The following is a 22,419-nucleotide window of genomic DNA, read 5'->3' on the forward strand; positions in this document are numbered from 1 at the left end:
TAGCATAACTACCAGCATCCCTGTAACTTGTGCCATGAGACTCAGGCCTGGCTGACTGTCTGTGCCTCGATGCCTCCTCTGGTGTGGCCCCTGAGGTCATGGGAGGCCCAGGTGTCTGGCAGCCTCCGAGCATGGGGAAAGGTAGCCTGGTGTCACAGGAAACCCAGCTCCTGGAAGCTTCCCTGGCCTAAAGGGGAAGGGGGAGCCTTGCCATTGTCAGTGCTAAGGGCCACCCCCCATCCACCTCCTTCAAGGCCCTTGGGCTCCTCTTGGTTCAGTGTTCTGGGCTGAGTTAGCTTCCTGGGTAGGCAGAGTGAGGAGCGCCCATGAATAATCTTAGCCGCACTGTTTGAGCACCTGAGGTTGGCTGAACCCTGTGCCTGGTTCACTTGCTTATGTGACCCTCATGATGGCTCTATGCTTGTCCCTCTGTTTACAAAGAAACCAAGGCTTGGAGTGGTTAAGTGACTTGCCCAAGGTCACATGGCCGGCATTTGGCAGAGCTGGAACTGGAACTTGACATCATCGCACTTACCCCCATTCTCTGAAGCTTGATGGGATGGGATACCCTCAGAGCCCTAGGCCCCCACCAGATCAGTTGCCCCCTATTGGTAGGCCCCAGGGATTGAAATGATCAGAATGAAATACTGACCCTTGAATCTGGGGCTCCCAACTGTGACCTGCATCCCCTGTTCTGGAAGCATCCACAAGGACCAGCACACACTGTGGGTGGAGCTGGATCTTGCACTGGTGAGGGAGCCCCCCTTTATGTGCCTGGGGCACGAGGCTTCTCTGGGTACTGAAGGAGGGGTGGAGGAGAAGGGGCCAGGCGGGACTGTGGGGGGTGCCTTGCAGTCTTCTATTCATCCCCTGCGCTCCTCCGTCTGGGCTCAGGGAGGGTTGATTCCCTAGGAGCTAGGGCACTGAGGATACGAAGACTCCCTGAGCCTCAGTTTCCTTATCAGTAAAATGGAGGTAGTGCCAGTAACTGCCTCATAGGTGAGTGTGAGGAATCAGTGAGAAGGACAGACAAGGCTGGAAGTCGCTGAAGCAAGGGCTCAAGGAAAGGCTGCTATTTCCCCCCTCCCACCTCCCCTTGTTTTCCTCCCCCTTTGTCTCTGTCACTGCCCCAGCTCTGGTTCAAATCACAACTTTGCCATTTCCTAGCTGTGTGGCCTCGGGAAGGTTCCTTAACATCTCTGAGCCTATTTTTCTGTTCTGTAAGACGGGAATGCCGAGGAATGCATGGTATCATCCTTGTAAAGCGCTCACACAGGGCCTGGTGCACAGAAGCCTCCCAGAAGGAGAGTTTCTTCCCGCCTTCCTTCTCTGGCCATGATCTGAAGCCTGCCCCATCTCTGCATTGTTTCTTGAGCCTAACTGATGCTTCAGCTGTCACCTGCCTGACTCCCGGTGGCCACCTCGTGGCCTGATGGGTGACTGCAGGTTCAGAAGCAAAATTCAAACTAGCTTCTGGTCTGTGTTGGGGATTTAATAGCAAAGCGCCCCAAGGGAGGTAAGGAGTGAAAATGGGGTGCTGCACACAGAAAGGCGCCTGGATGTTCCGTGCAGACAGGAGATGCTCCAGGGGCCGGCCCCCTGCCACTGGGCCCGTTCTTGCTTGATTCTGTGCTGAGAACTTCCTGCACTTCACTTCGTTGCAGATTTGGCTCCGATTTGAATCAGCGTTTTTCAAATGAAGAAACGGGCTTCTGGGACCATGGTGGGGCACGTGGAGGGCTCCAAGGAATTGAAAATGTATGTTTTTGGTACATTTTTGTAACCTAGGGAGCGGATACAGAGGGTTTTGGTTTTTATCATTCCTCTTTAGGCCACAAATAGGTACTTTACATATACTCCTCTCTATTATTCAAAATCTCACAGTGTGCTCACTTCATTCTCAGCTAAATCAGAGTATGGGATGTGTCAGTTGTCCTGTCACTGCCAAGGGCCTGACTGACCCCTGGATGCCCAGTGTGGGCATCTCACCTCCTGCTGTCTCTGGCCTTTGGATCCTGAATTTAACCTGGGTGTGCCCCGCCTCCCTGGTCCTCTGAGGCTGCAACCTCTGAGCACTTGCTCTGGCCGTTCCCTCCTCCAGGAGGCTTCCCCTGATTTCCCAGGCACAGCTGACGGACCCCCTCCCCCAGCTTTGAGTCCTTTGTGCTTGTCTCGCAGCTCCTTCTTAGCTCTTGCCAGGCGGGCAGGGTCCTGGGAGGGTCTGCCATGCAAGGGATGAAGACCAAAAGGGATGAGCAATCCGGGGGCCGTCTCCATTCTCCAGTCAAGCCCCAGGGGTTGCCCTGCAGTCAAAGCCATAATAGAGCCCCCTGTCCATCCGTCAGTGCCCGGGGTCAAGGTCTGCCTGGCGTGGGGTCTGGGACACGCAGAGGCCAAAAGGGGGCATCTGAGGCAGAGCAGCACTGGCCAGCAGGACAGGAGGAACAGCAGAGAGCAGAGTCTTCACTGTCAAGTGGACATTAAATTGTTTTCGCCCCATGGGGCTTCGAGGAGAAAGTGGAACGAGATATGCAAGGCTTAGCACAGAGTGGGGTGCACGGTGAGCATCCCTGAAGGCTGCTCCCAGAGGCAATGGGTGGAACCCCTCAGCTACCTAATTCTCTGCCTCAGTGCCCGTCAAACCTTCCAGCAGGTCAGCCATGGGCGAGCAGGCCAACTGCATTGCCTGAGCCCAGGGCGTGCCCCTCTCATCACGGTGGGGGACTGCAGGGCTGTATGCAGCCACCCTCCTTCAGACCATCCTCCTAATGCCTGTTGGACTGCCCATCCAACCGCACATCTGTCAGGTGGATTCGCATTCCACGTAGCTGCTGCAGAGACCTCACCTTCTCCAATCCAGCCTCACAGCCCGCAGTTTTCTCAGGGAAGGCAGCAGTGGTGAACTCTAAAGGCAGGACTGGGCCGGGCCTCAGACCCTCGAAGACAAGTTTCGTAGGGTGGGCTCAGAGTCGCGTTCCTCTCCTGGGACCACCCCTCTTCTCAACTCCCACAGAACGGTGGTCTAGACCCTCTCCAACCCCAGGTTCCTGGGAGGAATCACCCTGGAGCAAGATACTTCTCTTCAAGCCTCAGTTTTCTTATCTTTGCAATGGGATAATAGCTGTTCTTAGTTGTTGTGAGGGTCAGTGAGCTAAAGTCTGTGACTGGCAGTGGCAGGGACCTGGCTACTATTGGTCCTCTGGAAAGAGGGGCCTGGAGGGAGACCTTTTCCCACACCCTCTCTTGTCTCCATACTCGGCCTACATTTCCTCCCCCTCCCCTGACTTCACTTTCTGGGCTGTGGGGAGAAGACAGGCAGGAGAGAGGGGAGCAATGGATTAGCACAGCCCCTCCCCTCCACCCCCCCAAACATTTTTTAGTGACAGAATTTTGTCGGCAAGAGAGCTGGCAGCCCACTGCTGGGAGTGGGGTGGGGGGTTTGAGCTGGGAGTCTCCTCTCTCAGAAGCCTAGGCCTGGGGCTTGGTTGGAGGACCCAGTTTAGTCCTGCCTCTGTGCTGTGCAGTCTAGGCCAAGTGACTTAATTTCTCTGAGTCTCAGTGATGCCACTCTGAAGGTAGGAGAGAGTTTCCTTGCTCCCTGGGTCCCTGGGCCTGATCTTGAAGGACCAGGTTGCAGGGCCAGAGAGTGTGGGCTTAGGGAGGCATCCGAGGTGGTGTTGAGGCCATGGGTTTACAGCTAAACCTGGTTTTGAGCCCTGGTTCTTCTGCCTCTTGTTGGCTTTGTCATATTGAACTGGTCATTTCCTCCTTCTGAGCCTTGGGTTTCGCTTCTGAAACATGGGACCTTGACATCTGCCTCTCGGAGGTGTGTGGGGTGCAAAGAAAGCGATGAATGGAAGGGCCTCACCCAGAAGCCCCTGGGGCTGAGAGTCACCCGAGGCTGCAGGAGAGAGTGGGACGGAGCTGCCCCCAGGGGCGCTGGTGCCCCTGATGCACAACCAGGCAGATATGTGCAATGATACACCCAGGTGTGGTTGTGCAAACGTCTTCACTGACACATGGACACAAGTCTGAGACACCCAAACTCCATACATAGATCTAGACAGCCAGCTGCACACCATAAACCAATACGTGCAGACTCCCAGCTTCCTACACAATCTACCCAGGCAGACTGACCCACAGAGCTATTTCCATAGACACATGGGCACGCACGCACACACACTGATACTACCCAAGGTACTCTGAGGAAACTTGAGACCTCAAGGAACATACTTTGAGAACCACATTCCTTGAGTATCTGCCATCTCCACCCCCCTGGCCCCCCCCGCATCTCCCCTGGATCCCAGGGCCATGTCCAGCCCCGAGTCCTCAGGATTCCTCAGGATTTGGCCTCAGCTTCATTCTCGTCACATTCCCCTGGGTGAGCTCGCCCACCTTGTGCCTCAGTGACCATCCACCTGGTTGTTGAACACCTGGATACCAGATCTGGTCCTTCTGAGGCTCAGCCCTGTCCAGGACACCTCTTGGGTGCCCCAGAGACCCTCAGCTCCACGTGCCTCAGGTCAGAGTGCTCCAGCGACCCCATCACAGTGATCCAGGTGCCCTGACTCCCCTCTTGCCAGTATCTCCGGGATCTGCCCCCTTCTTTCTCCCCAATTTTACCCTAGTCAAAGCCATAGTCATCTGTCACCTAGGTGACTGAGTTGACCCCAGTCTCCAGTCCATCTGACCTAATTGGATCTATTCTCCACTCAGCATCAGGACCCTGGATGGTCTGGCCTTGCCTCCAGCCTCACTGCTTCTCCCCCAGCCCCAAACTTAGCTATTCTTGCAGTTCAAGAGACTCACAAGATTTTGCCAGCCCCTGAGTTTTTGCACAAGCGTGGAGCGCTCGCAGACACTCCTCCCCATTCAGTGGCCCCATGCGGGCTAACTTCCCATCTCAGCTTAATATGTAGCTGCTTCCAGGAAGCCTTCCATGATGCTCCGCCCCTCCAGATGAGGTTGGGTACTCCTATAGCAAGGCTGCACTGTACCTCAACTGAGTTCACATCACACTGTCTACCTCCCTGAGGCAGGGACCAAGCCCCAGTTCTCAGCCTAGTGGCTGGCACTTAAGGGGCCCTTCATATTGGTTGGGTGAATGAATGATTGTGTTGGGGAAAGGGATGGAATGGGATGGGAGGGATGCATTTGTTTCAAGGATGGAGATGGGTTGGGGTTGGGATAGGACAAGGTTGGGGAGATGACAGTTATGGGATGGGACAAGGGAATGTGTTCGGCTAGACTAGGGACCCCAGGCTCTCCCTTCCTGACCTGCTGTCCCTGGTGCCCATTGAGAAATCTGCAGACATCTCATGCAGGAATGGCTCAGGCCCCGCACAGCCTCCCCGCAAGGAGAGGCACCACAGGCGTGTACAGGTTGGTTTATTTACAAATATACTGATGTCTCATCTTTTTTTGTTTCCATTTTCTGCTTTTGTGGGAAGAGGCAGAAGGTGAGAGTGGAGGGCAGGGTGGGGTGGTGATGTAAACGCTAATAAATAATTTAACAATGACAAGTTATTAAATAAAATGTGTCTGGGGATGGCGGGTGGACAGTGAGAGTCTGTACAAGGAGAACAGCAGTGGCCGGTGGCCCGGTCCCCACACCTGGCTGGGCTGAGCTCCCCTGGGACCCTGGAGGGGGCGGGGGCACAGCAGAGACGCCCATTGGAAATGGCACCGTCCAAGGGCCAAACGTTGGAGGGTCCCTCCTGCTCCCCTGGCGCCCAGGCGGCATGTCTACGAGTGTGGGTCCGTGAGCCTTCATGTGTGTCTGGGTGTGAGTGTGTCTGTGTGCGTGCCTGTGAGCGTGGACCCCCTTCCCCGTGGGGCAGAGTGAGCCCAGAGCTGCAGGTTCTCCCACATGGGAGATGAGATTCTCACCCCAGGTGGTGCCCAGAGCTCAGGCTGGGCCCAGGCAGGGGTCAGCCACTTCTCCTTCCCCCAAGCCTCACTGCTAGGGCCCTACTCATCTGGACATGGTGGACCCCCTTACCTCATCCTCTCCAGGAAGCCTCCCAAGATGCCCAGCCCCCTGGCACTGGCCCCTTCTCTATGGGCTCTGCTGAGCCCACAGTCTGACTCTTAGAACCACAGCGTCCCTCTGTGTGGCCTCCCTGGAAGGCTCCACGGGGTAGGTGGTAACACTCGCTGTGTTACCTGGGGCATATTCCTTCCTCTCTCTGAACCTCAACTTCCCCACAGGGAAACAGGACTCGCCTTTTCTCCAGCACTCGCCCTGCCCACCTCTTACTTTCTCCCTCTTCCTCCAGAGACCAGACTGCTACCTCCCCCTTCCCTTGGGCTTCCCACCCAGGCACCATGTGATGGTGATCCCATATCACGGCAGGGGCGGGAGTGGTCCTGGCTACGCACGCCCTCCACCTCAGGTCAAGGCTGCACTTCCTATGCGAAGTGGAAAGAGCCTGGCCATCTCAGCTAGCCCCAGACCCCAGCAAGCCTGCTCGGTTCTGTGTGTTTCTGCTGGGTGACCTTCTCTGAGCCTCAGGTTCCTCATCTGAGAAATGGGTCCCCAACAATGTCCAGACAGGCTTGGGGTGGAATGTGTATGCCTCTCCTCCTAGGAGAGAGCCCCTCAAGGCGGGGGGGCCTACATCTTGTGCATCTGTGTCCCCACACCTAGTCCAGGGCTGGGCAGAGTGGGCATCAGAGCCTGGGGGCAGCGAGCTGCAGTACAGCGAAGGTGCTACCTAAACTAGCTGATGGGGCATCTTTGGCACGAGGGGCTGAGGTCCCTCTTGCTTTGACAATCTGTGGGTCATCAGCATGGGTGTCCTGTACCAGTTCCTGGCAGGGAGCAGTGTAATGGCAGAGGCAGAGCCCAGGCTGGAGTTGGGGTTTATGAGGCCCCAGAATGGCAATTTTACCAAGACAAGTCATGCTCCGGCCTGGAGGTCGTTCACCAGACACAGAGGATGAGAAGCTGGCGTGGTGTCCCTCTTCTCTGCTCCAGCTCTGTCCCTGACTAGTTGAGAGAGGCCTTGTCCCTGCCCCTCTCCTGGCCCACATTTTCCAGCTGCAGAATAAGGGGTGGACTAGTTGACCCATTCCTGAGGTTCCTTCCAACTTAAAGAGTCTGGGAGAGAAGGGCCAGGCCTACTGGTGGGGGAGAACATCTACCCCTGGACCTGCCCCAGTGCCCCTGGCATGATTTGACTGTGTGGGCGTAAGAGGAGAAAGGGGACCATCTCTCAAGAAACCAGAGTGGCTGCCTAAGGGACAAGTGGTGACCCAGGACCAAGAGATGGCACAGAACCTAGGTGGGCTGAGACTGCAGAAGGACTCAGGACATCAGCTAAGACCGTGTGGAAGTTCTGTGTAGAACAAGAAGAGCCCAGAAGGGCCAGGCTGGCTGCTGGGGCCTGAGGGCTGACTCTGAGCCGCATCTCAGCCCTGCCAGCTCTGCCATGGTGAAGAGTGTGGCAAGACGTGTGTGCAGAAGCCCAGGAGGGGCGGGGAGGTTGGCCTGGGATGCTCTGGAGGGACTGAGGTCTCCCCAGAGGACAGAGAAGCAAAACCACAGAGGATGTTGGTGAACTTTGAGGATCCCAGGAAGGGCCAGACAGAGGGGCCCTTCTCCAGACGGGTGGAGAGACACCCGTCATCCCATCAGCTCAAAGGCTGGACCAGGCAAACTTCTGCAGCCTAGGGCTCAGTGTTAGAATGGAAAGCAGAGCCATGAGCACTGGCTGAGGACACAGTGGCCTCCAGGGGCCAGCAAGGGGTCCCTGAGAACAGGGCCCATCAGCCTGGCCTCACTTCCTCTTTTGACAGGGTTAGTAGTTGGGTAGATTGGGGGCAGAGGTTGATACAGTGTATCTGGCTTCTAGCAGGGCGTTTGACAAAATGGTCCACATGCCTTAGGTGAGACACACAGGGCCGACTCCTTATATCGGCAGATGTGCTGAGGAGGGAGAACAAACCAGTGGTCCCAGAGTTGGGGTGCAGAGAAACTCCACAGGCTGGAATGAATCAAATAAGAGGAAACGTAACAAGAAAAAAGTCAAGGTCCTTCACTGGCTCTCCAGGGACCGATAAGTGCCCCCTCCACACACACAGAGAAGAGAGTTGTGTCTTAGCTGTCACACATGTATCAGGGTCAGGGGCTCTGGTTACAGAAAGGCAGGGTGAGTTTCCAAGGTTATGTGCCCTAAACCATTCACTGGGTCTCAGGCCACATTAACAGAGGCAGGGTGCCTAAAGTGGGGGAGGTGATTGACCTGCTCACTTTGGCTGGCTGATGACAGTGGGAAGACTGGGTTATATCTGTTCCATACCTTTAGAGGGAAAGCTGGAGCCAGGCTGGGTGGTACAGTTTAAAAGGAAGAGCTGGAGAAGCTGGAAAAGCCTGGCTTTGAGAAGCAAGGACTCAGGGCTGAATAGAGCAGAGGTGGAATCAGCAGAAAAGGCAGCTGACTTGGGGCCCGATGAAGTCACTGAAGGTTGCGAGGAGAGGCAGAAGTGGCTTGGGCAGGAACCAAACATCCTACGGAGTGCCAAGTGGGTGACTTTTGAGATGCTTTTCCACCTGGAGGTTCTACCATTTGGTCTGATTCTACCTGGTTCTGCGGCCTCTGTCTCTGCCCAGGCAGCCCCCATCTGGACAGAAGCTAAGACACATCTGTGTCCACGTGCTTCAAGCTCACCTTATCCTCCTCACTTCCTCCCTCCCCTCCTATTGCTATCAGAGGGGCTCCCTGCCCCTGTCTGGCCGCTTCCTGCTTCCTGACAGGGCAGGGCAGGGCTGACCCGCAGAGGCCTGTCTGTCTCTTTCAGCACGTCTATGTATCTGTGTGCGTTTCCGCATGGGTGTGCCTTTAAGTGTGTGCGTTTGCATGTATGTCTCCATCCCTTTGAGTCAGCCTGGGCTCAACCTACCCGTCCCTGGTCCCGCCAGGATTGCCCCTCAGGGCAGAGCTGTGGTGGGCTTGGCCCACCTGCCAGGCTCTTCCCTACTCCTTCTCCAGGCTCCAGCTGGAAGGGGTGATCCTAGGCTAGCGGGCCTGCCCTCAGAGGTGGGGGAGGTGGGCACAGTGCAGGGCACAGGTACACACACATCTCACACCCACCATCGTCTGGGGGCATGCACGGGGGCCCTGCCTCGACCTAGGCCCATGCCATGGAGGTGGCCTGGACAGAGAGAGGACATTTAAAAAAATAGAGAGAATTTAAGCTTCCCATAAAAGAGATGGGGAGGGGGAAGGAGGTGATGGAGGCCGAGGTGGGGTTGGGAGATGAGTGGCTGTCCGAGAGCTCTGGGTCCCTGGGGGTGACAGTCTCTGTGGGCAGGACACAGCCCCTGCCCAGGCTGTGCCCGTCTGCCTGTCTGGCTGTGCCCAGTGGGCACTTTAGCCAGGCCCAGTTGGCCGAGGGGAGGGCACCGTATGGCTGTCTGTAGAGTCTGTGCGGGTGGCAGGGCAGCCTCTGCGGCCTGCAGTCCCACCCCAGGGCCCTTGCCCAAGCGTCCGTGCGGCCCGGCTGGCTCTCAGGAGGCGAAGTAGGAACTCTGCATGGAGTAGAGCCTGTCGATGGGGTTCCCCACGCGGGCCTGCAGGGAGCCCACATCCGAGGAGCCGAGGAAGCAGTCGCTGAGGCTGGTTAAGGAGGTATCACTGTCGATGTCGTGGAAGATGGAGTCGTTCCCTGGGGGGCAGAGGCGGTGTCAGCACCGGGGTACAGGCTGGGGCTCCTGGGGGCCCTGTTGGCCCTACAGGCAGTGTGGCTGGAGGTGAGGGAGGGACAGGATGACCTGCCAACGGTGCCCGACCAGAGGGGTTGGGGGCTGTGGGTGAGGTCTCCAGGGCGCCCCCTTCCGGTCAGGAGGAGGCAGGTGGGCTGTGTCGGAAGGGGCTGCTGGGGTGGGAGGGGCCCTGGGGCGGGAGGTGGCTTTTTCAGCCCCAGGCCTTCCAGGTCAGGCAGGGGGCAGGGGCCATGCTGGGGCAGCAGGGGGTCGGGCAGCTTACCATAGGGGTTCATGTGGTCACCTGGCATTTGGGGCGGCGTGAGGCCCTGCTGGAAGGGGTCGCTGCTGCCGTAGGGGCTCTGCTCCATGGCCACGATCTGCTGCTGCGGCGGGGCCAGCGGCGTGTAGGAGGCCATCATGCCCTCCATGCGACTCGACAGGACCTCTGGGGACAGAGCACGCCCTCACTGACTGGCCCTGCCTGCCCTGTCCTGGAGACCTCACAGATGTACCCCAGGAGTCCCATGACCTCCCTCACGACCCCCGAGTCCAGGCTGCCCACAGCGGTCTCTCTGGCCTCCTCCTTCCCAGCCCTGCCCCTGCTGAGGTTGCCTGTGGCCTTCTAGGGTCACTGAGCCTACATATCTGACCTTCCAGCCCACCAACCTTCCCCAGACACACAGTCCAGCGTCTCTTCCAGAAAGAGCCCTCCCTCCCCACCTCCTCCCTTCCTCCTACAGCCCTGCCCTCCAGGAGCTCCCAGCCTGGGGAAGACAGAGGCTTCCAGTGAGCAGCCAGTACTGATTTGACAACATATGGGTGCAGTGAGTGCCCTGCATCTGGGAGCATCAAGGTGGAGCCTGCACCCCGGCCAACAAGGCTCAGGGAAGGAAGGCTTCCTGGAGGAAGGGGCCCACCACCTCCATGCGACGACTTAAACAACCAGCAGAGGTTCAACCAGCCGAGCAGGGGGCAGGCATGCCAGGCTGAAGGGCAGCAAAGGCAGAAAAGAGAGAAACTGCCCTGTGGGAGCAAGGAGCCCAGTCCATGGGGATGGAGCGTGAGGACAAGAGAAGGTTGTGCCTGGGGAGAGAGATGGCTCCTTGGGGACCCGAGCTGAGTGGGGGCTCCCCTGAGGCTGTAGGAAGCCAGTGGAGGGTCTTAGCTGTGGAGCGACTGTGGAGAAAGGCTGGGAGGGTGGAGGCCAGAGGAGGAGACCATTGGGAGGGGTTGGGGTCCGTATTAATGCAGATGTGGGAAAGACTAAGAGGGGCATGAGGGACATGGGACAAGAAACCACTGCCTGATTTGGTGACTGAGCAGATGCAGTACGTGTAGGACAGGACGGGGGAGGTGACTCCTGGGTTCCTGGTGTGGGTACTGAGTGGGTGGTAGTGCCATTTGCTGAGACGGGGTAGGGGAGCTGTAGGGGGTGTTTTGTGCATGTGGCAGCAGGGGCAGCAGTATGAAGTGCAGTATGGGCTGTGATGAGCTCGAGGGGACCGTGGAACATTCCTGGGGAGGCTGCATCCAGGGGGCAGCTGGGAACACCGGAGGGTGAGACACAGCTTGGGAGCAGGCTGGGAGACCTGAAGCCGTGGCTGCAGCCCCAGAAGGCTGCACCGTCTCGGGAGAGGGGGGCAGAGAAAGAAGACAGGAAGAGCTGGGCTCTGAGGCCACGGCCTTGAAGCCCAAGGTCCAGCCTGGGACACTGGTCTGACCCCAGAGTTCTGAGGAGAGGGGCTGCCCATCAATCCCTTGGCAGCCGCCTCAGAGACCCCGGCTCACCTGGGAGCAGGCAGCTGAGGCCCCTTCCCCAGTTTGGCGGACTCAGGGAGCTCCCAGTGCCCTCCCTTCAAGACCTAGAAGGCTCCATGTCCCCATGGGGCCGGGGAGGCCAACCCCAGCCCAAGTTGTGGAAACAGCATCTGGGCAAAGCCCAGTCCACACTGGACTCTCAACACCTTCAGACTTTCTCTGGAGACTTCTGCTGAATTCTACTGCGGGCAGTAGGGTGTATGGTCATGTTAAAAGCACAGGCTTAGGAGCCCTACACTCCGGGCTGAAGCCTGGCTGTGCCCCTTACTAGCTGAGTGATCCCAACAAGTCCCTTAGTCTCCCTGAGCCTCAGTCTCCTCATCTGTGAGATGGGATGTAACGATGCCCTTCCTCTCAGGGATCTGTGAGAATTAAGTGAGACGGAGCGTGTGGAACGGTGAGAACAGTGCCTGGCACACCGCGTCGCTGTTTTGAATATGGAAATTCTGCCACCCCTTTCGGCCACCCACCCTGCCATCTCCCCTCCTGTGTCCCACAGCCCCCACTGCCTGTCTCCTTTACTGATCTCAGCAGGTTCCAAGGCAGCAGCTCCCTGAGCTCTGATCACCTTGGCGGGAGGTTTCTTGGGAGTCTAGTTACAGAGACTGAGCCCCACCCCAGGCCGCCCTGCTCACCTTGGCCCAGCCGCTGGGAGTTCTGCTGCTCCTGTTGCTGCTGGTGCCGCCGTGCCAGCTTCTTCATCTGCAGGAGACACAGTGTGTGCCAGTCTCCGCCTCCAGCCCCCCTTCATTCCCACACCACCCTCATCAGGCCCCTGGTCTTCTGCCTGCACCCCCTCCCCATCCCACCCCTGTCCAGCGGGGTGGCAGGTGCCTGTACTCACCTTTGCTCTTTGGTTCTGAAACCAGACCTGGACCACACGCACGCTGAGGCCCGTCTCTGCCGCCAGCGTCTCTCGGACCTGCCCATAGAGAAGGAGACGGGTCAGGCCTGGGGGTAGGCGGGGGGCAGCAGCTGGGAGGCAGCAGGTTTGGGGGGATGGGCGGGGAGGGGGAGGGACGCCCAGCCCCCAGCAGGAGCAGAAGGGGTGGTGTCTGGAAAGGCAGCGCTTTCGGGGCTGTCAGCCTCCACCCCACCCCAGGTGCCCCTCACCTTCCGGCAGGGCTTGGAGGAGACCTCGAAGGAGGCCTTGAAGGCTCTTCGCTGCTGCGTCGTGAGGATGGTCCGGGGTCGTTTGGGCCTCCGCGGGTCCTTCCCGTCGTCCCCACTGCCCTTACTCTGGCTGCCCTGTCCCTTGGCCGGCTTCATGTCCCCATCTTCGTCCTCGCTCTTCACTGTGGGGGACACACCCCAGCCTGTCAGCCTTGTATCCTCAGGCAACTTGCTACCTGATGGGATCCCATCACCTCCTGCTAACACCTGCCACGACTCCCCAGTGCCCTCGGGGTAAAGACCACCCCCTTCCCCTGACCCATAGACCCTGCCTATCTAGTCTCTCATCTCCCATCCAGGCCCTGTGTGTCCCCTTCCTCAGCACACACTCCTCACTTTCTTAGCCTGGACCCCCAGGGAGACCTGAACCAAGGCCCCCAGACCTGCTCTGCTGACAACACACAGGCAGACACACACAGGAAGGCACCCTGGTGAGCAGGCAGAGACACACAGGCACGCGTGCATTGCACACTCAGATGCGTACACGTTCAGAATGGTAGAGATACAGGCCCACGTGGGGACAGGTATGGGCACTGCAGAAGCACGCAGGTGTACACATGTGGCTGGACACACTGAAGGGAGCATAGGATGCTCACTTGTGGCCGATCTGCTGTCCTCATCAGGCCCATGGCCCACCTGAGGAGAGATGCTGGCATCTGTGTTCATTCTGGCCCTGGGCTTCCCCTGACCCATCTTGCCTGGGACCCATCTTGTCCTGCTGGCCTCCGGTGCCTGGGAGACCCCAGCCCAGCATGTCAGCCTTTGGGAAAACCAGTTCCCACGGCACTAGCCCAGCACTAGCTGGGCCTCACGGCCCAGAGAGGAGGCTACCAGGAGCCTGCTTCCTTGGAGCTTCCAGGGACTAAGAATTGATGGGCAAAGACACACACTCCAGACGTTCTCACACAGGAGTACTTGTGACCATGACATGTGCACATGTACACACACACACGTAGAGGTGCATGCTCACAGGCAGGGACATACAGACATGTACACATCTGAACAGACACACACACCTGCATGCAGAAGCGTGTGTATTCACCCGGAGGCACACCCACACCCACTTCCATGCCCAAGTTGTGGGTCTCAGAGATGCCAGCCCCACACAGATAGCAGAGCATCCCTCCCACCCCCCATGCCTCCTGCTGACCCCGAGTCTGAACTGGTCTCCTTTCTCCTAGACCATCTTCCTCTGAGCATGACCCCTGTGGAGGGGACCTCCCTCCAAGAACCCCTCCCTAGGCCTGGCGTGAACGTGCCAATGGCACCTGGCTGGCCTCTGCTCTCCCACAGGAGCCCAGGCAGCCTGGCCGCCGTGGTGCCCTGCCCAGGGATGGACAGAGGTACAGGTGGTGGGAGCTCACACCTCCTCCAAAGACTCTGGCAGGGACAGCGCTCCTTCGTGGGGGCAGGTCCTGTGACCATGGGCTCCAGGTTCCCCACAAGGCCCGGCAGATCAGGGCGCCTCCTCCCCACGCCCCCCTGCTCCAGTCCATCTTCGCCACCCCCAGGAATGACAAGGTGCCAGCCTGCTCCCTGACTTTTCCCTCCTTAAGACTTGTTCCCAGCTGGCCCTGCCCTTCCTGCCAGGAGGGCTCCAAACTGGTAAAGTCTTTTGGGGGCTGGAGCAGGGTAGAGAGGAGGCTTCACCCCGGGAAATGGAGTCTCTCCCTCCACCACCGAGGGCCCCAGTCTCCCCATGCAGCGGGGAAAAAAGGGAATAGCTTGGGGCTGCTGCTCCCCACTGCTGAAGGCTCTGGGGGGCGATGCAGGAAGGCTGCATCAGATCAGACACCTGCAGCCTGCAGGCCCGGTGCTGGGAGAGACCCCTGGGATGCTGTGCTGTCGGGGTGGGGGGGCCACAGCAAGGATAAGAGCAGGGGGAGGGTGGTGGGACAGAGAGCAGGGGGTGTGGCAGCATGTGTGTGCAAGCTACAGCACATGTAAGCATGTGGATGAACGTGTGCAGCCACACGCATAGGTGTTGACTGCGTGAGTGTGCTGGGGCGTGCGTGCACATGTTGTGGGTGTGGGCTTCTGCATGCTTGGGCATGTAAGCACATGTCTACACATGGACATGTGTCTGTGTATTTACACTCCTGGGCATGGGTATCCACACATGCATTTTATGTGCTTGTGTGTGTGCATCTGTGATCACATGCACCTACACCTGTGTGTCAGTGTCCAGGTACATTCGTGCGCCTGTGAGGCTGTGCACACGTGTCTGTGTGCACCCCACATGTGCACGTGTGTACTGAACCCATCAGTGCGCGTGCGTATCGGATGTGGGTGCAGTGTCTGTGTATAGTGCAGGTCCTGGGGTCACGAGTGGGCTTCTGCAGGGGTGGCTCTCCCCACCGCCTGCCCCAGCTCCAGGTGCAGCTCACCGGAGTCGGACTCGTCGGGGCTCACGGAGCTGAGCAGGTCCTTCTCCTTCTCGTAGTCACCTTTGCACAGTAGCTGGCCCTCCTTGAGCACAAACTCGTCGCCCTTGCGTAGCTGCCGCTCACACACGCAGCAGCAGAAGCAGCCCAGGTGGTACACGCACTCCAGCGCCCGCATCACAAACTCAGTGGGGGCGATCTTCTCCATGCAGCCGCTGCACTTGGCCGCGAAGAGCCTGCAGGTGCAGAGTGGGCGCATTGGCTGGGCTCAGTGGTCCCTCCCAGAGGCACTGCCCACAAAGCACCTCTTCCTCCCGCCACGCTGACCCTCTAGCCCAAGTGGGAGAGGCCCTCCCTGAGCACAGAGCCAGACAGTGGGAGCCCTACCCCCTTGGCTCACAGGGCCCTGGCGGCCTCACGGTGGGCACTGGGCAACCTGCCCGGAGGTGCCTTCTCCTAGGAGCATCAGCTCAGGGTCATTCCTGCTTAGAGACACAGTGGCCACTAGAGGGCAGAGTGCAGGTTCAGCCTCCGCCTTCCCTGGGAGCCAGGTGGGCCCCTGCCCTGAGGGGAAGGCCAGGCAGCCCACAGGTCCCATCTACCCTTACTCTAGCACCGGCTCTCCTCCTCTCTGCCCCTGCCTCTCTCCCCCACATCCAAGCAATCCCCAGCCTTACCCAGCTCATCACCCAGCCTGGGTCCCTCCTCTCCTGCCTGAGGGCTGCCCCAGTGCCCTCCCTGGGTTCCTGGCCTCTCCAACCCTTCATCTCACCCTCCAGGATGACAGCCAGAGGGATCTGTCTAAAACACACATCTGATCGTGCTGCTTCCCTGCTCCAGACTCTTCCATGGCTCCCTAGTGCCCTCCAGAGAACCTTCAAGTTCCTGAGTCTGGCACTCAGGCCCTTCACAGTCCTGCTCCCTGAGGCTTCGGCCCCATGGAACAGCCTGCAGTCTCTCCAGAGCACCATCACCTTGGCTCTTCAACATGTTCTGGGCCTTGCCTTGGCTACCACCTGCTTATCCCTCATCTTAGGTTAGGAATCTACACCGTGAACAGATATTCACGGAGCACGTATGGTGTACCAGCTGCTCTTCTAAGCGCTCTGCATGCAGAAATGCGTTTCATCCTTGCAACAACCCTATGAGGCAGGAAATATTAATCCCATTTTAGAGATAAGGAAACTGAGGTGTTGGGAGGCAGAGTCACGTGCTCAGGGTCACGTGGGTAGTAAATGATGGAGCCGTCTCTGTTCCCGGGCCTGATCCAGTCCCTCCGTGACAGGGAGGATCCATCTTCCATCTCCGGAGACAAAGCTGGGGGTGGGGGCAGGAGTCTTCGTGACTACGGCGAGTGTGCAGAAAGAGTCTGAGCAGCAGGGCCCTGCCTCTGCCTGCACCTACTGACCGCTCCTCCCGGCCCCCGATCCCTGTCACGTGCCCTGCTCCGTGGGAACAACACTTTGATGGAAAAATTTATGAAGAATCAAATTATTGCTGCTGGGAGGGAATTAAAACCATTTTTCATTCCCCACGTCCCCGGGCCACGTCTGCGGGCGCCACCTGGGGAGCACTGTGCACATCCCATCCCTCTTTATGGCCCGCCATCACAGGCACAGATTACAGCTGCAATTCTCTACTAATCGGTTCTGGAACAGAAATGGCCATAAATGCGAGGCTCTCGGCCTGCCTCCCTTCCCGAGGCTGCCATCAGCACCGCCCACGGCAAGCTGGTGGGACGCAGTGGGCAGGGCCATTCCGAGCTCTGCCTGCTGCCCTGGCACTGGCCAGGGCACTCAAATTGGGGACACCCCAGCAACCCCTGCCACCCACCTCTAGTCTAGCCAGCAGACTCCTACTCATCCTGCAATGCCCAACTCCAATGCCACCTCCTCTGGGAAGCCTTCTTTGATGCCCCAATCTGGGGAAGGTGGCATCCTCTATGCTTATCTCAGGCCTCAGTTCCCTCTACTATAAAATGGGGATGTCAACAGGACCTCCCTCAAAGGGCTGTTGTCAGGATTCAATGATACTGAGCATTTAATTCAATGAATGAGTACCACATCAGAGTGATGGCACATGGCCCTGTCAGCTCCCAGTTCTACAGAGGTCCACCTGATCCTCAAGGAGGACTCAGTGTTTGAAAAGGCCATGAGTGAAGGCTTGAGGGGGTGCAGAGGCTCAGGCAGACAGGACCCCACTGGCCCACACAGTGCATGCCTTCACAACGGTATATGAGATGGATGCAGCTCCAATTTGGCCCTTTGGCTGGAGACCTTTGTTCAGGGTGCAACCCACTCAGCTGTCCATGTACCCTAAGCAGAGGCCCTTAGGAATCTGGCTGGCCCTCCAACTCTGCCAAGGGGCTAGGGAAGGAGCCAGGTTTGCAGAACCTGCTGCTCTGACATGGAGGACACTTCTGCCTTGCCCCTCTCACTGCCTCCTTGTCCCTCTCCCCATACTCTACCTCCTGACCTGGCGGCCCCACTAAGGGCTGCAGCCTGGCCTCTGTGGCCCACGGGTGGACAGGCAATGGCTGCATCTCTGTGTCACCATGTCAGGGCCAGGGCCCCAGGCTGGGTTGGCACACCTTGGGCGGTTCCCAGAGAGGAGGCCCTCTTAGTCAGTGGGAGGGGGCAGTGGGGGGGGGGAGGGGTGTGTGACCCGCATTTGCAGGCGCTGCCACCGTGCAGGCTTCGTTCAGAACAGCCCCGCTAATGCCTTGGCAGCAGGGGGTCGATTGCTACTTTCTCCAAACTCATCAACACAATCTATTATTAATACTTCTCCAAAGCCTCGGTGCCGCCATCACAGAGGCAGCGCCAGCCACTCGGGGCATCATCTGTTATCTAGATTGCAAAACCTCGGGAAATAAAACAAACTGCACACTTTATAAACAGAATGTGCCATTCGTTTGGTCTCCAAGCATCTCTCCACCCAATAAAACATCGGGGGGCGGGGACGCATGAAATACTCGCCCCCAATTATGGGGCTGCCTTTGTCTACCGTGCCAGGGTGAGAGCTACCAACTGCATGCGTGGGAGGGGCTGGGGTGCCAGCGGGGTGCCCTCCTCTGCGAGACCCCCACTCTCTCCTTCGATCCCTCCCACCATGAAGGATCGGTGGAACCAGCCATTGAGAAGCAGCCCCAGCTACAGGCGGGTGGCACTGGAATCAGATGGACTCGGGTTCAATGCCTGTTTCCACCACTTGCTCGTTTGTGACTGAGCAAATAATTTTCTCTCTCTAAGCTCACTTATCTGTATAATGGGCTCAGCAACACTGCCTGTTTCTCAGTGTGAAAATGCAGTGAGTTGTCAGGATAAAGCTGTGAGCACAGAGGGAGTGACTGGGGGCTGGGGCGGGCCTCTCCGTGAATGCTGCCCAGAAGCTGCAAATACTGACCAGAGATGTAGAGTTGCTCAGACTGAAAAGCTCCGGGCCACCCCGCCTCCCTTCCCCTCCTGCCCCAGAGATGCTCCAGAGCCTGATGTGAAAGGCCCGGAAAGCATCAAGGGCACTGGATTTGGAGCCCTGGTCCTGCTCTCCATCCTGACCGGCTCTGTGACCCTGGGCAAGTCTGAACCTCACTTTCCTCATCTGTAAGATAGGGACAACAGTCCCCACTCCCCAGCTGGCCTGGGGATTCCAGATGGGTGTGTTGCTGCTTCCCACACTTGGGCTGGGAGGCCAGGATGGGGCAGGCCCCAGGGTCAGGGGACGATGGGGTGCTGTGGGGCAGCTCCGAAGCTCTGGCCGGGGGTGGGGGGAGCTCCCTGTGGCTTTCCCTCTAGCTGCCCTGCCCTCTTGGTGCCAATCCCCCTGCCCTGGCTCCTCCCCCAATCCAGAAGCTCCAGATCTAGACGGCAGCTTCGTGACCACAACACAGACACACAGGCTTGCTGGCAATCCACACAACCCCCTCCCCATTTTTCATGTAAACCGCCGACCCTTTTCTCCTCAGGCTGTGACTACAAGCTAGAACGCCATTCCCCCTCTCCCACCCTCTGCCTGGCGAATATCTGTTTATGAAGGAGTTAGCTTGGGCGTCCCTTCCTCCAGGAAGCCCCCTTCTCCTCTCCAGTCTCAGATACTTCTCCTGACGACTGCACTTTACGTATTTCCAGGTGCACCTTACCCGTGGTCACCTCTGTGTCTTCAGTGCTGAGCCTAAGTCCCTGTACACACTAAGGTGAGCAGTGAATGTTTGCTGAATGAATGCTGAACCGTCCAATATAGCCCTGTTCAGCCCGTGAGGCAGGGCAAGTCAGTCCCCACCCCCAAGCTGGTCTGTGGGAAGCTGGTCTGTGGGAGCCTCACCCACCTGCCCTGGGGAGACAGGACCACCTGGGAGGGGAGCTGTGGGGGGGGCAGGAGGCTAAAGCAGGCAGCCTGGGGTTCCCTTCTGGCTTCATAACTTTTCCCTGTGTGACTTTGTTCAAGATAGTGAGCCTCAATTTCTTCATCTGTAAAATGAGAATGATGGTACCTACCTATGGGGTTGTTGGGAGAGCTGAATGCATGTGAAGCCCTCGGCCCTGTGCTGGCGTGAAGAAGGCATCCCACAAGAGCTGGCTTCTGCCTTTCTCTTGTTCCACGTGAGTCCAACATGCTTTCATTGATTATCCTCGCTGGGGTCTCCCAGGGGTCCCTGGGAGCAGCCTTCCTGATGCAGGTCCCAACCATTCCCCCTTCTCATGACCACCCTGGGTTCTTGATCCATCCTTCTAGCTTCCGTCTGGCCTGGGCTGGACAGAGCACTCCTGGCTCAATTCTCTGTCTGTCTCATTAGTATCATGGAGCTCAGTTAACATCTAACTGCATCACCCCGTTAAGTCCTCACAGAACCCTAAAAGGAAGATGTTTCCATCTCCGTTTCACAGATGAGCACAGGAAGATGCAGAGGGCAGGTTCAAGGTCACATGGCAGCATCACCATATACTCCCTCCCTGCTCTGTGCATCCAAATGTTTCTTTGTTCATCAATTACCCTGGCCCTTTGCTCTGAGTATCATGCCCACGTCTGTCTGCCCTCAAGGCTCTGAACACCCCGAGTTCTTATTACTTGGCATAAGCCCAGCACCCAGTTTCTTAAACCAAACTGAACATCTCCCCCTCCCCCAGGATCATCTGTGATCGCAGCTTAAGAAATTCCCTTTTTCAGGATGTCCTTCTCTTAAAGAGTCCCAGGCTACGACAACATGTGTCCATCTCCTTTGAGTTTTTATTGGCTTATTTATTTAATGCTCAATTTATTAAACTCATAAAGCTAATAAACAAAAGTCAGAAAGCCAATTTTTTTGGGAGCATTTTAACGTGGATTACAAAATGATTAATTAATTTCTCTTAAACCATTGACACCTGCAGTGATACATGCAGTACAGCTGATTCTCTTACCTCTGATAAAACTGGTTTCCTAATGTCCCGGGGCCCCTCCAGCCTCTCCTCACGGGTTTTCATCCCCAGATCTTGGAGTCCACACAGCACTCATTAGTCTTGGAATCCTGGCTCTGTCACTTCCTTGCACTGGAAGCTTACACAAGTCCCTTCTCCTCTCTGAGCCTCAGTGACCCCATCTGTCCAGTGGGGATGATGGCCTGGGCGCATCCCCCCAGGCTCAACACGTGGTGATCATGATCACTGTCATCATCTCTCCAAGACTGTCCAAGCACCAGTTCACTATCCTTGCTGAGTAGAAGCTCCTCGGCCTCCTCCTCCTCACTGTACTGCCATTCCCAGACCCCCATCACTGCACTTTACAGTTTATGTAGCCTCTTGCTGGGTTCTCAGTCCAAGAGCTCCCAACAGTTTTAGGATAAGCCCAAAGATCTAATCATGGCATTCAAAGCCCCACTCTACCCCTGTCACACCTGGCCTCAGATGCTCTGCTACAGCTGCCACACTTCTCATTGTTCCCTGAACACAGCAAGTCCCTTCCTGCCTCCTTAGCACCTAAAATTCCAACTGACTCTACGACCAATCTTCTCAACCCCTTCCCTTTACTTCTCGTTGAACTCCTCTTCATCCTTCAAGATGCAATTCAATTGTCACCTCCTCTGTGAAGCCTTCCCTGATACCCACAGATCCAGATACTTGTGTGTCTGAAGCCCCCACTGACTTAGAAATAAGGAACTGGGTCTAATTCAATCCCCTACCCTTTGCTCCGGCGTTGAGTTGGTGGTTAGTGACTATTTGTTGAGTGAATGAATAACCTTGGGAGAAATGAAATGGGCAGCCAGGTAGGACAATAGAATATTGGCTCCTCTGCTTCTGGGGGGGTCTTAGAATACTACCAGCTAACAAGATAAGTGAACTTGCCCTCCCGTGCCCCCTCCACAGCTAAACAACCCGGAATCCAGTGTCCCAATTTTTTGTCAATGAAGTTCTATACATCACTCCTGTTGGGCTGGGAGTCCTGCAGTAACACCCCCAACATCCGCACTGCACTGGCATCCATAGCTCACAGGGAAAGCCCTGGGAGTGCCAAGTTGGTATAAAATGACTTCCCTGACCTTTAAGTGATTGGGCCAGGCCTGGACACCTGACTCAAGGTGGGCCAACTAGACCCTCTGTCCTGTGTCTCCTCCTTCTCCTGCTCATTCAAGGGCCCTTTTAACAGCCACCCACCCCCATCCTCGTCCTCAGAGGTGTGACTTTCCACATCTCCAACACCAGCTATGTGGCCTTGGGTCATTCACATCCCTTCTTTGAGCCTCAGTTTCCTCTTCTGTAAAATGGGGGTGTTAATCCTTCCCTCACCTGGTGATGTGAGAAGGCCTAGTCCAGAGGGCATCTCGGCAGGTGTGTGGTCCCTCTCGCTCCCCAGTCTAAGTGTCACGTGGTGCCCAGTGCAGGCTCTGGAACCTTCTCTTCTGCACCTCCAATTTCAAGTCTGAAGCCCCCATCACATCGCTGGGTCTGAGTTCTCCCTGAGGTATGAGCTTCTGTGAGACCCTCCCCCAGGGCCACACTGGGGACCAGGGAGATTCTGGACCTGGTTTCCCTTAGGGCCTCTCCAGGCCCAAGTCCCACAGTTCCTGGAAGCACTCCCTCCATGGGGACCACGAGGCTTGGCACCTGGAACTGAAGGCCCTCTGTCCCCACTGTCCACACCTTCACGGATTCACCCAGCAAACACCCAAGGAGTCTGACTCTGTGCCAGGCTCGTGCAAGATGTTTGGGGAACAGTCAGATCATATCTCGTCCCATGGGAGCTGGCATAACGTGACATGTGCTTTGACGGGGCACACTCAGCAGGCTGCGGTGGGCATAGAAAGGCATGATAGTCAATCTGGAGGAGAGCTGGGGACTTCCTGGGAAAGGTGACATGACACAG

The 22,419-nt window shown here is 57.3% G+C and overlaps 1 protein-coding gene across 2 annotated transcripts in view; it reads right to left on the reverse strand.

Moving 5' to 3' along the window:
- Positions 1-5,370: 5,370 nt before the first annotated feature.
- The window catches only part of LMX1B (LIM homeobox transcription factor 1 beta), an 83,343-nt gene continuing 66,294 nt past the window's right edge, over positions 5,371-22,419 (reverse strand). The window contains exons 3-8 of one of the 2 annotated variants that reach the window (XM_027104839.1): positions 15,088-15,320; positions 12,641-12,822; positions 12,372-12,449; positions 12,163-12,229; positions 10,011-10,154; positions 5,371-9,669 (exon numbers count right to left, since the gene is read on the reverse strand). In XM_027104839.1, coding sequence (XP_026960640.1) covers positions 9,512-9,669; positions 10,011-10,154; positions 12,163-12,229; positions 12,372-12,449; positions 12,641-12,822; positions 15,088-15,320 — 862 coding nt within the window. In that variant the 3' untranslated portion in view covers positions 5,371-9,511. Of the gene's footprint in view, positions 9,670-9,989; positions 10,155-12,162; positions 12,230-12,371; positions 12,450-12,640; positions 12,823-15,087; positions 15,321-22,419 lie in introns of both variants that reach the window. The other variant, XM_027104838.1, reaches the window with a different exon arrangement.

The sequence above is a fragment of the Aethalodelphis obliquidens genome, unplaced genomic scaffold, assembly GCF_003676395.1.
Source record: "Aethalodelphis obliquidens isolate GAN/ISIS:26980383/991018 unplaced genomic scaffold, ASM367639v1 scaffold7, whole genome shotgun sequence".
NCBI classification, from domain to species: domain Eukaryota; kingdom Metazoa; phylum Chordata; class Mammalia; order Artiodactyla; family Delphinidae; genus Aethalodelphis; species Aethalodelphis obliquidens.